This window comes from Acanthopagrus latus, chromosome 15, assembly GCF_904848185.1.
Source record: "Acanthopagrus latus isolate v.2019 chromosome 15, fAcaLat1.1, whole genome shotgun sequence".
Classification (NCBI taxonomy): Eukaryota; Metazoa; Chordata; class Actinopteri; order Spariformes; family Sparidae; genus Acanthopagrus; species Acanthopagrus latus.
The window spans coordinates 20,740,702-20,754,315 of NC_051053.1; the positions used below are offsets into that span (position 1 = coordinate 20,740,702).

The 13,614-nt window shown below is 43.1% G+C and overlaps 1 protein-coding gene across 1 annotated transcript in view; it reads left to right on the forward strand.

Annotated features, from left to right (window-relative positions):
- LOC119033407 (protein bicaudal C homolog 1-like) overlaps positions 1–13,614 on the forward strand; it is a 69,955-nt gene that overhangs the window by 30,785 nt on the left and 25,556 nt on the right. The window contains exons 3-6 of the mRNA XM_037123439.1: positions 2,321–2,390; positions 8,526–8,605; positions 10,921–11,079; positions 13,403–13,456. Coding sequence (XP_036979334.1) covers positions 2,321–2,390; positions 8,526–8,605; positions 10,921–11,079; positions 13,403–13,456 — 363 coding nt within the window. The remainder of the gene's footprint in view (positions 1–2,320; positions 2,391–8,525; positions 8,606–10,920; positions 11,080–13,402; positions 13,457–13,614) is intronic.

Genomic DNA, 13,614 nt, shown 5'->3' on the forward strand with positions numbered 1-13,614 from the left:
CTGCTCATGTAATGGCTCGAGGCAGTCCTCGGGTGCTCGATCACGTGGCAGGAACTTTGGGAAATTCATATCTTCTCCACCCCGAAAACACAAACCCCTGGAAAGTATTAAAACAAACAAAAGACCGCAGGATCTTTTGTGAAAACAAAGGCAGTGCAAATCGAGGACAGGGCCATTAGGAGAGAGAGAGAGCATTCTCATTTCTTTGGAAGGTTTTTTTCCTCCTTTTTTCCCTCTTTTTTTCCCCACCCACAACACCCACTCTTCATGACAAACAGTCCTCATGGGGTTTGTTTGTGGGTTTGTAGTTCGAAAGCCAAGCAAGGTGAGAGTTTCCTCATTGTTGAAAAAAGAGTAGCGTGAGGTTGGGTAATAGATTTCCCCCCTGGCCGAAACGCTGACAGCGTCTTACTGTTTTTCTGTGCCGAAAGCAGTTGGCCTTTTTCTTTTTTTTTTTTCATATCGATACACATGTTCCTGGTTTACAATGAGTAGACTTGTCAAAGGGCTCTCACGTAGATTGTTGTTGGCGTGTTTCACGTGTAGCAGAGCCAAGTGTACTCGGTGCTTTTTCTTTATTGTGTTCGTCTTTTTTGGTGGCGTTGCATCGGGAGGGCTTGGGTGTTGAGCAGAGACGTAGAAATGTCTGGAAACATCAAATAAGCTTATATCACCAGACATGTTTAAACTGGACTTGGCTCCTCCAACTTTTCTGGGATCCTTTACCTAGAAGTATGATTTATGCCTGTTTTAGACATTTTATTTCATGCAAGACTGCTGGCCGCCAAAACGTTTTTCACTCATTGTTTCTCTTAAATCAGCAAAATGTGTGTTTGTTAATTTAGGAGAAGCTGTGGGTAGTTGTCCACACTTCAAGTTGAGCCAAGGCCTCATTTGAAATACTGGCAAAAATCTACAAAGCTCCTATTTAATACTGAGCACAGCCCGATGGAGACCAGCCCTTAAAGTCTGCAATGGAAATGGCTTCACCAGTGCCTTCAGTGGTATTTTTGCTAATTGTGATGTCATTTCTCGGAGTCAGGAAACCAAAATGAATGATAAGTATTGACGTAATGTCTTGAATGGAAAAAAGTTGAAAAACAATTTTTTCTTTTCATCAAATTTCACAAAATGTTGATCCAAACTTATTTACTATGTGCCCATTTGAGTGTCTCTCGTCAGCTGTTTGTTCAGACACTCTGGAGAAAGACCGTTGGTTGTAGGTGGCTTGATCTCAGTCAGTGAAGGTATTTGGTGACATACATCTTTCTCCAGAATCACTCACCTTTAACAGGGCGATCTAACAGCACAACAAATTACATTTATATAACCACAATGACAAAATATCTTTAGGATCTCCAACACTATTTATGGTTAATTTCTGAAATATATCATATGTAACTTTTCTGCATTTAAAAAGTCTAAAAACAACTCGATCTTTGTTACATGTGTCGTTCAGTGTTCACAAATCAAGACAAATCCAATATATAAAAAAGAAGCTGTTGGGACCACATACGCCTGATTTATGTATTTATTTTCTCATCAAGGTCCATACATTATTCCCTGACCAAAATGTCAAAAAACATTTCAAAATGTTGCAGAAAGTGAAAAAGTTTTTGTGGAATCCTGCTGACAAACCAACCAAATAATCGATACGACAAAAACATAACCTCCTCGGTCGAAATGAAGAAGGAATATGACTTAACATGATTAAAACTTTCATACATTCCCTCATCTGGGAACTTTTCTGCCTCAGCAACGTGTCCAGACCTTCATCAGCAATGATGGTAGTTTTAACAGTAGAGACAACAACTCCCATGATCCCACGCTACTAACATCTTTTTATTCAGTTAGAGGATGTTGTTCGATGTTTTTTCTCTTTTGAAATGACAATGCTGCAACGACTCTCCCGGATGGTAGAATTTCAGTGAGACAGACGTGCTTTTCGACCTTTCCACTTGTACAGGCGAGTAACACCGTGTATTTATTGTACTTGTCTTTGTAATGATACTTTTCCCACTGCATTTAAACCTTCATTTAAAACAACACCTCAATAGAAGCTTAAAAATAAAAGCTATAAAAATGACATGTACAGCCCTAGACACAAAAAAGAGCATTAAGATCAACATACTATACACATACTATTCTACTTACTGACATGCTGCATACTAATGTAAGCAGAGGAGTTCAGAGTGTGATGCTAAGAAGCTGTATAACCGTGATTGCCAAGAGTCAAGATTGTATTCTGTGTTTTTGTTTCCCCCTGCCAACACAAACTCTCTGCCAGCACTGATATCTGTGATCCTTCGCTGTCTTCCAGATCATGGATGAGACCCAAACGCAGATAGCCTGGCCGTCCAAACTGAAAATCGGTGCCAAGTCCAAAAAAGGTGACTATTCTTTCATTCCTAAGCCCATATTCAGATTATTCTTACACTGGCTTCATGAACTGCCTCTGTTGCTTTTGCCTTGTGTGCCTTGAGTGTTAGAGGAGCGATGATTTGAATAAATATTTAACTTGTCACGCATCGAAGTCCGTAAGCTCGGTTTTCAGGAAATTTCTGAGATCTTTTGCGACAGAACTAACCGCTAAACTAAACTTGACGTGTGAATCTGTAACAACATAGTTGTGTTTTTTAAAGAGGGGTCAAAACATTGAACCAAAAACATGTTCTCAGGAATGTCATTGGACAGACAAGAGGGAAGAATATCAAGGCTGCGCTGAGATTAATCATTAAAAAGGTGATTGAGAAGTTTGAAAAGATGAACCCTTGCATGTTTTCGGCTCCTCATCTGCACTGAGGAATTTGTGATTTTTGCTGTGGAGGCGGGCGGAGGGGCGGGAGCCGCTTGTATCTGGGGCCCACGCATTTATTGGCCTGAGTTTGCTCAAGCACTCTGTTACCAATAAAACATTATCACGGTTATTTAAAGCTCTTCCGGGAGGGGGTTAGACGGGGGTTTTAAGCGGAACGGGGTGACGAGTAGGTGTAGCCGTGCCCACTTTTGTTGTCCCTTGGGGGATTGCCAGTGTGCGTCTTCAAGCCAGATGTGGAATCCAACAACATTATGTAACTTCCTCACTCGCTCCGTACAGAAAAATAGTTGATGGGTTACGTCAGAATCTTTGACATTTTTTTTCTCCCTGGAAAATTAATCAACTGTACATTCTGGCAAACATTCCTCCCAAGTATTAGTTCATTCACAAAACTCACGTCCAGCACCACCTGGGAATGATGTTCTGCATGCAAAGTGAGGATATTTAAACATTTGGACCCTTCATTTTGTCAGATTTTTCTTCTGTGTTGCGTAAACCGAGAGGAGCAGAGAGGAAGAATGTGGGATTCTCACTTCATCTTATGAGCGAATGTTGTGTGAGAAGAGACGAGTGGAACTGATCATGTGTTCTAACAACCTGAGCGAGTGATGAGAGGACAGAGGGATGGATGGATGAATAGAGTGTGTTGTACTTGTTAAGGAGTCGGCAGGTTTGAAGAGGTGGTTAGTAAGATATGGTCAGTTTAGAACATCCAAAGAATGAAATAACATTACCAGCAGAATGTGAAGAAACAACAGAGTTGATGTTCTGTCAAAGGCGTTCATCTGTTTGTAAGATTCAGCACCTGGTGGAAAAAAAACCCTCCATGAACTCATCAGGAAAATTACTGGAGACAATCATCCACATTCCTTTCATCACTCATCACTTTCGTTGGAAGACATGACCAACACAACACTCACCCGCGCTGTCCTAAAAATAGCTGATGATGTGATTGTTTTGTTGGTGCAGATGATTTTAATTGATCCGAATCTAACCTCGTGCTCTTTAAGCGTACGTTTTCCTTGTTTTTCATGAAACACTAGCGTCGTCTTTCATGTGCGGTCTGGAACCGGTTACTCTCGGCAGGACAGCGGCAGATGTGAGGGGGGATCTGTACGTTTGTAACCTCTCCCCCTGACGGGGGCCGCACTCCATCAAAATGCCAGCTCCTCTGTTTTCATTCGTCACCTGCATCTAGCTGTCCTTGCCACCTGCATGACTGTGATAAGGCCACTTGTTAGCCTCCGGGGCGAGCCATCATCGGTGCACTGTTCGTGATTTAGTGCAGCGAGGAGGCGTATCAGTCACACACGAGACAGCTTTGCACCTTTCAGGATGGCTAGTGTCAGATTTTGAAAGATTTTGGCATGATTTAAATCTTTAAAACTGTTTTTTATTTGATGAAATGTCTTAATACTGCCGCGACTCGCCAACTATCTGTATCAACATTTCCGCAGATGTTTTGAATGAGAAATGCAAAAGCCAAAAGGACTTAATTCCCTTCATTTGTGTGGTATTTTTGAATGTAGTCCTCAGCTGGAAAAATGCTTGGGCTCTGCCAGCGCAGAGCTCCGGGGTCAAAAGGTTTTTCTTCTTTGTCAAGTGGAACCGTGTAAAATCTGTGTGACTCTCTGCAGCTGCGGGTCTCGTGTGATGTTTGCTTTTCTAGGCGTTGTGTGTGCCAAATTAAGACTTAAGGTGTTCGTTTTTTTATTCCACAATCAATCATTGAAGGGGAAGGAAAAAAAAAAAAGAGCACATGGCACAGTCCATTTCAAAAATGCGGGGGTGTACATCACGACTGCAACGCTCGTTTAGGCCGGGCTAATGTTTGCCAGATGTGCTGTGCAGGTTATAGACACAGGAAGAGCCCTACTCCCTCTGATGGTCGCAGCGGGTACCACAAGAGGAAGTGGAGGGATTTTCTATTGTTCACATCAGCAGCTGGATGATGGGAAATTTTCCTGGAGCTGCTGCTGAGACTTTGATGGGGCTCTGACCTCTCTCTCTCTCTCTCTCTCTCTCTCTCTCTCTCTCTCTCTCTCTCTCTCTCTCTCTCTCTCTCTCTCTCTCTCTCTCTCCTCTTTTTTTCCCTTTGTTTCCCCCTGGTTTGTTTTCCTGTCTCAGACTTTAGCTCTTTTTTTTTGTTTTTGTTTAGTTCCTGCCTCCTCGAGCCTTCAAGGAGCTGTTGTTACTCTCTCATTTGATCCAGCATCTCCTGTAGTGTGTGTTGAGCCCGTCCGACCTCTGTGTCACTCTAACAACATCAGCGCTTGCTTCTTTGCTGGCATTCTGTGGGTCCCCGTAGTTTCCAGAGAGCCGAACCTCCTTCAGAAAAACTGAATTCTTCCCTCTAGCCAGCACGTGTTCTGAGTTCTTGTGACCTTCTCTTGGCTTGCAGCTCCACAGAGAGCATCTGGCACTGCAAAAATGAATCTAAATACGAGAAGTAAATGCCTGATTTGAGAAGAAACAGACTAACAGCAAGTGAATTTATCTGCTGGTGCAAGTTGACAATAAATAAGGCGTAAAACATGACGTCGGTTCAGTCTAGAAATAAGTAGGCTCTAAAAGATCCAGATCATTCGGCATAAAACCTTCTCCAGTTTCAAATATGTGTACAGTGCATGCCGATAATCCCTCTGGGTTTTTAAAGCTGCAGTTCTTGTGGGCCAGAACTCAGTCCTCAGTGGGGCTGTCAACGAATATTCTAAATTCGAATGTAGAGACAGAAAGTTCAGAGCCCGACTCGACAGCAGAGTGACTGGTTTGGACTCCAAGCGACCTAAAAAGCCCCGTTTGGAAATACTTAGGCTTTTGGTCAGTCGACGGCAAAAATGCGGAGCCTTGAGATAAAGTTGTATGCGAGCTGTGTAAGCTAAAGTTAGCTTACCATTCCACTGCTAGCAACATGAGGGCACATCTCGAAAATGTGCACCCAAATGAGCAAGCCATGATGTCTGGAACTCCAACTTAATAGCCACGTCTCGACTCATATTTTTCACCGCCCGCCACAAGCTCGTTGTCTGCAGCACAACAAGAGGCGTGCACGAAGAAACTTGCTTCGTTCATATGCAAGGACATGAGGCCGATCTGTATCGCTGATGGCACGGGAGTTGTGTCAAGAATTGGAACCGAGATACCATATCCCGAAAATACCTGTACAAGTAATTATGTCTCGTTGTATCAGTTTGTCCTCCTGTTATTGACATAATGCACAAATTCGAATGGTTTGAACCTATGTGTTTATTTTAGCGCGAATATTCAAACGCTCTAACTATGTACATCAGAACCGAGGCAGCTCACATTTCTACTGTTCACATCGGGAAGAGGACTGAGTCAACATTTGGTGAGACACAATAAGTTCTTTTCAGGCTTTTTTTGAACGTGACAAAATAAATGAACTCTTTGACTGGAAGACTAAAACGTGACCTGAGATATTTTGTCCCAGAAATGAGCCCTCAAAACAAGTCAGACTAGATTTAAAACCAAATGTAAGATTATCTCACTTAGTTTAGAAATGTAGTGCTCGAAATTACACGTTTCTGTCTCGACATACTAGTTAGTTAGCTTATAATATGTGTTCATCCTTGAGATGGATGTTTATACAGACGTGCTCATTGGAACTAGTTAAAAATATCTCAAGTGAAGACAAAGTTGATTATCAAGATGAGGCAGGTGACATTTACTCCACTACCTTATGGAAAAGTCTACACAATCCGTTTATACTTTAATCCAGTAACCAAAAGTAAAGGAATTAAGTGAGAAGATTACTTTAGTAAAAGTTAAAACGTATCTTACATTGAATCAAGTCTAAGTAAAACAATACATGGAGCTAAATTTGTCAGATTCATCCAGTTTGACAGATATCTGGTTGTCAGTGTTTTTCGTTTTTGAACACATGTAGTGGAGCAGAAGTTCAGTGCTTAACTCTAAAATGTAGTTGAGTGGAAGTACAAAGTAGCAGAACTTGTACTGAGCGAATGTGCTGATTGTAAGATTATTCCACTTGATTAGATCTTCAGTTTTGTGCAGTGTGGTTTGGTTGTTGTGAGTTGTCGTAGGTAGCTCTTATCATCAGAAACCTTCTGTAAGCGTGCGAACTCCCTTCGGGTTTTTTCACTCCCGGGCTCCTCAAAAGTCAAAACATGCACTCGAGGGGTTCTCCGAGGTCTCGGTGACGCTGTTACAGAAAGTCCTCTCTTGAAGCCGATACTGTAAATCTCAGATGCTGCAAGTATGTGTGCGTGTGTGTTTTTTGTGGGGAGGGGTATTCCTGGAAGGGGGGCTCAGTCGACTTCCTGCAGCTCGGTACAGTTAACACAGGGGCGATGGACCGTGAGTGTGTAGTACGTGTGTGTGTGTGTGTGTGTGTGTGTGTGTGTGTGTGTGTGTGCACGTTTTTGAATCGGTGTGCGTGCATTCATGTGTTTTCATGTTACCGTTCTCCGGGGGCCGGGCACGCGGCAGAGCCAGATGTAGGCTGCACAGACGTGAGCGTTAGCTTTGAACGGTTTTAGGTATGCAGTGTTTGGTTATTCTAACTGAAGTGTTTGGAGGCTGTTGAGGTCCTTGAAAGCACCGTTTGGTCTCCTTTAGGTCCTTCACTCGCATGATCTTGTGTGAACCGCTGCACAGAAATTTAAAGATGTCCTTTTTTGTTGCAGGGGTTTTTATAAAAGAGCTGAATAAGAGCTGATAAAAGAGCTGCTGGGGTTTTTTGTTTTGTTTTGTTTTTTATGTTGATTAAATGACACAATGAGGTTACAACGTAAGAAAAAAACTTCTGTCACTATCGACTCACCTCCATGCTGATGGAGAGCCAGGTGAAGTGTGGTAGTCCACCAAACATTTCTGGAGCTTCACAGCAAGTAGAGGGTGACCAAAAGAAAATTGATAAAAATGGCTCCATACCGCTCATCCAGCATAATCCAAGTCTCAGGAAGACTTTCTGAACTTTAAGAACTTAAATTGGCTCTGTACGGTGTTATCATAGTCTCCAGAAGCCCAGATATCCCAAACTGATTTAAAAATAAGTTACTTCCACCTTTTTCTAAGCTGAAATTGCCACTGTAGCAGCTAAGCTATGAGCGTTAGCGGCACCCCATCTGAGCCGGGTGCTCAAGGCTAATCGCATGTCAAGGGCGCGAATAACATCTTTCCTTCACCAGCGCTTGTCCTGTCGCTTGATTTGCAAAGATACAGACAGTGTTTTTTTTTTTAAGTTTTTAAAACATCTCCATATACTTCAGTTGTTTAGGAGAATGCTGCAGACTACAAACCTTCACCTGATTTCCCATCAGCATATGGGTGAATAGATAATGACAGCAGAACAGTTGTCTGCAGCTTGAATTGTTTCCGTGCGCCCTGCTGACTGATGGATTGACTGAATATAATTCCACAGACCTGCGAGCCTCCCCCTCCCACGCCCCCTCCCCCCTCCCGCCTCTGTGTGGTTGCTTGCTGACTTAAATGAGACCCGGCGGATATCAAAGCAGCAATTACTGTTGGGGCGCTGTTCTCTGACGCGCCGTAAATCGTTGATAAATCCAGACTGCGGTGTCATGTTTGATTAAATGGGTTTAACTTGTGTTCCCACTCTCCAATTCTATCTCTGCCCTTAATCAGTGCTGACTCATTCAATCACTCAGTCACTCACTCACACATTGAACACATGCTCTGGTGTGTCTGTCTCTTCCCCCTGCAGATCCTCACATCAAGGTGTGTGGGAAGAGGGAGAATGTGAGGGAGGCCAAAGACAGAATCATGTCAGTCCTTGACACAAAGGTACAGTGAACATCTTCATCTCATGTATTCTCTTTCTTTTTTGTTATTTGTGTCCCTTTCTCACCCTTTCCTGGCCTTTTAGGAGACTGAATCTACTTCCCCCTCTGCTCTCCCGCTGTCCAAGTGACAGATTGCGCTCAGCAGCGTGGTGCATCTTGGCTCTAATCTCACCAGATACTCGCATCCCGAGCTTTGCTTTGTGGATTGCAGTGTGTTTGCACTGCGCGCTTCATTGCCATGGCAGCACGAGAGATCAGGTACCTGGGCGGCTGCGCTGTAGCACCCCCTGGGGGTGGGCACCCATCCCTGCACTTTGCAACAGCCACAGCAGACTCAGGATTGGCTTAGATCACAGCACTTCATATGGTTTTGTCACGAAACGGTCATTTTCATCTGGCAGACGCAGTGGAGGAATTTAATAATTTGATGCTTTTTTTATTTACTGCATATTTTGTTGCTCATTTGCGTCTCTGTTCAAATAACGGCAGCATGTGAAAGTGTTTAAAAGAGGGGAAATTGTAAGGTTTTGGTCTTGTGACTATTTAGATTGAGTAAGAGGGGACAGATGTTGCGCCGGTCTTTCAGCGAAGCACCAGTTCTAATCAGAGGAGCAGGATGAGAACCAGCGCTGCAGTGATTAATTGATTATAGGGATCAGTCAAGACTATTTTTGAAAAACGATTTAGCAGCTTTGGTAAATTGTAGTGAAATTTGCTGATTCAAGCGTCTTGAATGCAAACTTTCTGTTTTTTTTTAATTGTCTATGACGGTAAACTGAATATCTTTGAGTCTTAAGAGGACGTCATCTCGGGCTTTGCCGTATCCCCCAACTGGTTAATCGAGAAAATAATTAGATAGATTAATCATAAACTGCGATCCTAATGAGAACCAGAGAGTGCATTTTTATTGTTGTTTGATTGTTTACACACTTTAAATGTCACATGGCAATAATAAGAGACACATGTGGTTTGATCAATGGTGATGGATGTATAGTGAGTTTAATGAGCTGTATGTGGCGATATTGGAGGCACCGTCATGCCTCAGGAATCAACTGCACTGTATGTACTAGATGGCTTCATTACCCACCAGTCAGTCAATTCACACACTCCCAGAAGTGACTGTGGGCCACCTCCTTGAGTCTACCTCGATCCTCCACGACTGCGTCCTCTTGATGGATTTCCTGTCAGTGCGTGCAGACTGTGGCTGATCTGTGACTTTCCCCTCTGCTAATAAGCAGCTCTGCTGGTTCTTGGCCCTCGTTCTCTGCCATAGGTCATCATGTCTGACGGTTTCCGGCCACCAGATTCTCTGGATACTTCTCAGGCATTTGTTGATAAACACCCGGGCTTTCCTTAACATGGTCTCCGTTGTACGCCATGTTTCAGTAAAGCAAGACAGTCGTGACGCTGGTGTGAAAGATTTACAGTTCAGTCAGTGTTGTGATGTCCCTGGCCTTCCATAATTTCTGTCGGATGTTAGATGCTGCTCTCGCTTTCCCTGTTTTGGCTTTGGTGTCTTCATCCGTCCCTCTGCTAGTGCTCACTGTACTTCTAATGTTACTATCCTACTAATAATCTAATTTAATCCAATCCTACATAATGGGATTGTTGTTGTTGGTGGATGATCTTGTCTTGCATTTGATTGTGGGTATGTGCGACAGTTGCAGCAATGTTATTGTTAACATTGTAACTTGCAGTGAATTCTGTGGGAACTTTCTTGTCAAAGTATTGATAATTTGATAAATATATACATGCATGTCCAGAATGGCACTCACTAGAGTGCACACCTCTGCCAAGGCCCAACAGACCCCTTCAATTCAATCGAGCCTAATCCAATATCAGACATGATTTTAAAACTCAACATTTTAAACCACCCATAACAACTTAACCATAATTTAGGGTCACCAGATCCAAGATCTGTATCCAGTTGTACTCACTCATAGATACCAGCCAACTAGACTTTTTTCATCATCATCCATGCTTTATCCTGGTAAATTTAAAAAAAAAAAAAAAGCTTGCCATGTTGAATAAGAGGGGAAAAAATCCTGGATCAGCTCCAAAACTTAATGGTTTCTGGTGTGATCCAATTCCCATCTTCCATCTAGGTTTAGTGAAAATCTGCTCTGTAGATTTTGTGTAATCCTGCTGATCAAACAACCAACACACACATGCACACAGGGTGGAAACGTAACCTCCTTGGCAGAGGTAATAACATAATAAATGCCTCTTCTTCCTAGCATGCTGCTCGTCTCGCTGAGCCACTGCCAGTGTCATCAATCACCGCTTCAGCCTGACCCTCTGTTTTCTGCTCATTAGAGTAACAGGGTAACTCTGAAGATGGACGTTTCCCACACGGAGCACTCCCACGTTATTGGCAAAGGTGGCAACAACATCAAGAGGGTGATGGAGGAGACGGGCTGCCACATCCATTTCCCAGACTCCAACAGGAACAACCAGGCAGAGAAAAGCAACCAGGTTTGTTTGACTGCTGTGCAGATTTCCGATGACACAGACAGGCGGAGCGAACTGTTTACTTCTGTCTGATCAAAGAGCTTCTCTCATCACATACTTTCCTTTTATCTCTCGAGCCACAGCACTGCGCCATGATTCAGTCCTGTGTGCACTGCGTTGTGCTGCCTTCAGTGTTTACTGCCACCACTCCTCCACGAGTCATTTTCTTCAGTAGTCGCCGTGGTTGTTTGGTTTAAGGCTCCAAACAGGTCGCAGAGAGTCGGTCCAGTCGGTTGTTTTGATTGGAGGAAACTGGTCTGTTTTGGCTGGACTCTCTGGACGAGCAGGACGATCCGGCTGTAATTATGATTAAAGTGGTTGTGCGAGGAGTTCAGGCGAGCACACTGCAGGCATCAGATGCTTATCTGTGCCAGGTGCTCTGCGACGCACCTGTGGATGAAAAGCACTGACATGTCATGTGGTTTTTAAACGTCTGCGCCACTGATTTCAACCGTATCTCAGTGGATTTTCCACAGTATGATCCTCACATTGCCAATAACTTCTCAGAAAATATCACAGCCTCACTTAGCCAGGTCTCTACAGTGCTGTGTGAATGCTAGGGGAAAACATCTGCCTGTGCCAATTATCGTTGTGGTGAAAGAGGAAGAGAACTGTGGCATGTTTGTATTTCATTAAACTGATCACACTCCAGCTGAAATATCTCCAGTCAGGTAACAGTCTCAAAATATAATGACAGAACAAATTGACTAATCAAGAAAATAATCAACAGATAAATCGACAATGAAAATATCGTCATTTCTAGTTCTGCGTTTATTAAATCTGCAACCTTACTTACAGCTCTAATGACTGCAGTGTAATGCTTTGGGGCAACTGCAACTGTCAAAGTTATGTCTGTTAAAAAGTGCTTGTCTTTGTGATTGTCTGGCAACTGTACAGAAAAAACTATTCCTTAGTTTTAGAGCTTTTATTAAATCTAAGATCCCTGTTGCAACCAGGAGCACAAGTCTCATTCTCGGGCAAGTCTCGCTCTAAAGTCTCGCGAGAGGTCAGTTGCAGTTACAGTTGCTGCCTCACGTTAGATTTGTTGTTTCTCTCTTTAGATCAACTCCAAACTCCTCTCTCTAACACTAAAGTCACTGGAGAAGTGAGTTGTGGCAGGAAGACGACGGCAGAAATGTCAGAGTGAAACTTCTCCCTGAATCAGACTTTGTGGTTACATCAAGGAATCACATGATTTAAAACAGAGGTAGCTCTCTAGAGGAATCTTCAGTCTATCAGTAAAGAAAATAAGACGATCATCTCTTGGACTTAACTTTGACACAGCTGCTCCAAAGGATTAATTTGCAGCCACGTCGACGCACTAGACCGATTGTATGAATCACTTAAACACCAAAACATGTAAATACAGGGTTTAAAAATACCAGAATTCCCCTTTAAACACGCCCGCTCGCTGTATCTCATAGACTTCCCAGCCTCCTCTCCCTTCTTACTCTGATGATGCAAGTGTAGTCTGATAAGTAGCAAGAGACTCCTTTTAAGTTCTCCCTCTTTCCTGGTTTCAGAAGCTCGCTGACTGCAGCAGCAGAGCCTTTGCGATTTGGACGAGTGCTGCAGTGTTGATAAGCAAATACAGATAGCCGTGAAAATCAGTGAATGCACTGTTTACCTTTCACTCTCACGGGAGCTGTGAGGAGTCAGGATATGAGTCAAGCACACTTAAGCAGAGTAGATGTTTGCTGACACGAGGCTTAACATTGTTTTTTTCTTTTATTTTTGAATGATTTAATTGCTGCTCGCAGTCTGTATAGGTGTGTTTTGTTTGTTTGTGCGGCGCTAACAGGGATGAACCAGACTGACCTGCTTCATGTTTTTGCTTAGTCGTTTCTTCTTTTAAAGATTTCTGCTCCCAAAAACATCAGCTCGTGGTTTTGCTCCATAGCGCTGAGCCAATAAAAGAAAGGGAAAGAGGAGAAATCTAATGAGACAATTTATCACCCTTTTCATTTCTATGGAAATGAACTTAATCTGGCCTCTCGTGTTCGTGGGTTGTCTTAATAGGACAATTACTTTAATCATGCAGGCCGTTCTTCTAATCACAATGTTAGATTCGTGGTAATGATGTGGTTCAAGAATATAAAACAATAACTGGAGGAGGGATTGGGTTTCAGTTCAGAGGAGACCTGCGGTTTTCATTTGTTCTACATTTTGCTTTCAACATTCAAATTAAGTGCAACTGTATGCAACGATCTGAGCCATTGTTTGTCTTGGACCACATCGGCGGCTGACTAACTGATTTACATGTTCCTTTTTTTTTTATTGTGAACAGGTGTCCATCGCAGGGCAGCCCGGAGGAGTGGAGGCAGCTCGAGTAAAAATAAGGGTGAGTTGGAACTCGGCCACGTTTGTCTTGAAGGAACACTCCGCCCAAACACTCGGTCTCTGTAGGCTTGTAAGTTTGTACTTTTGACCTCTGTGGTGTCGGCCTGGATTTCTGGGAGTTCGTGTTTGAGTTCAGTACTGACCGATTTTTACAAGGGG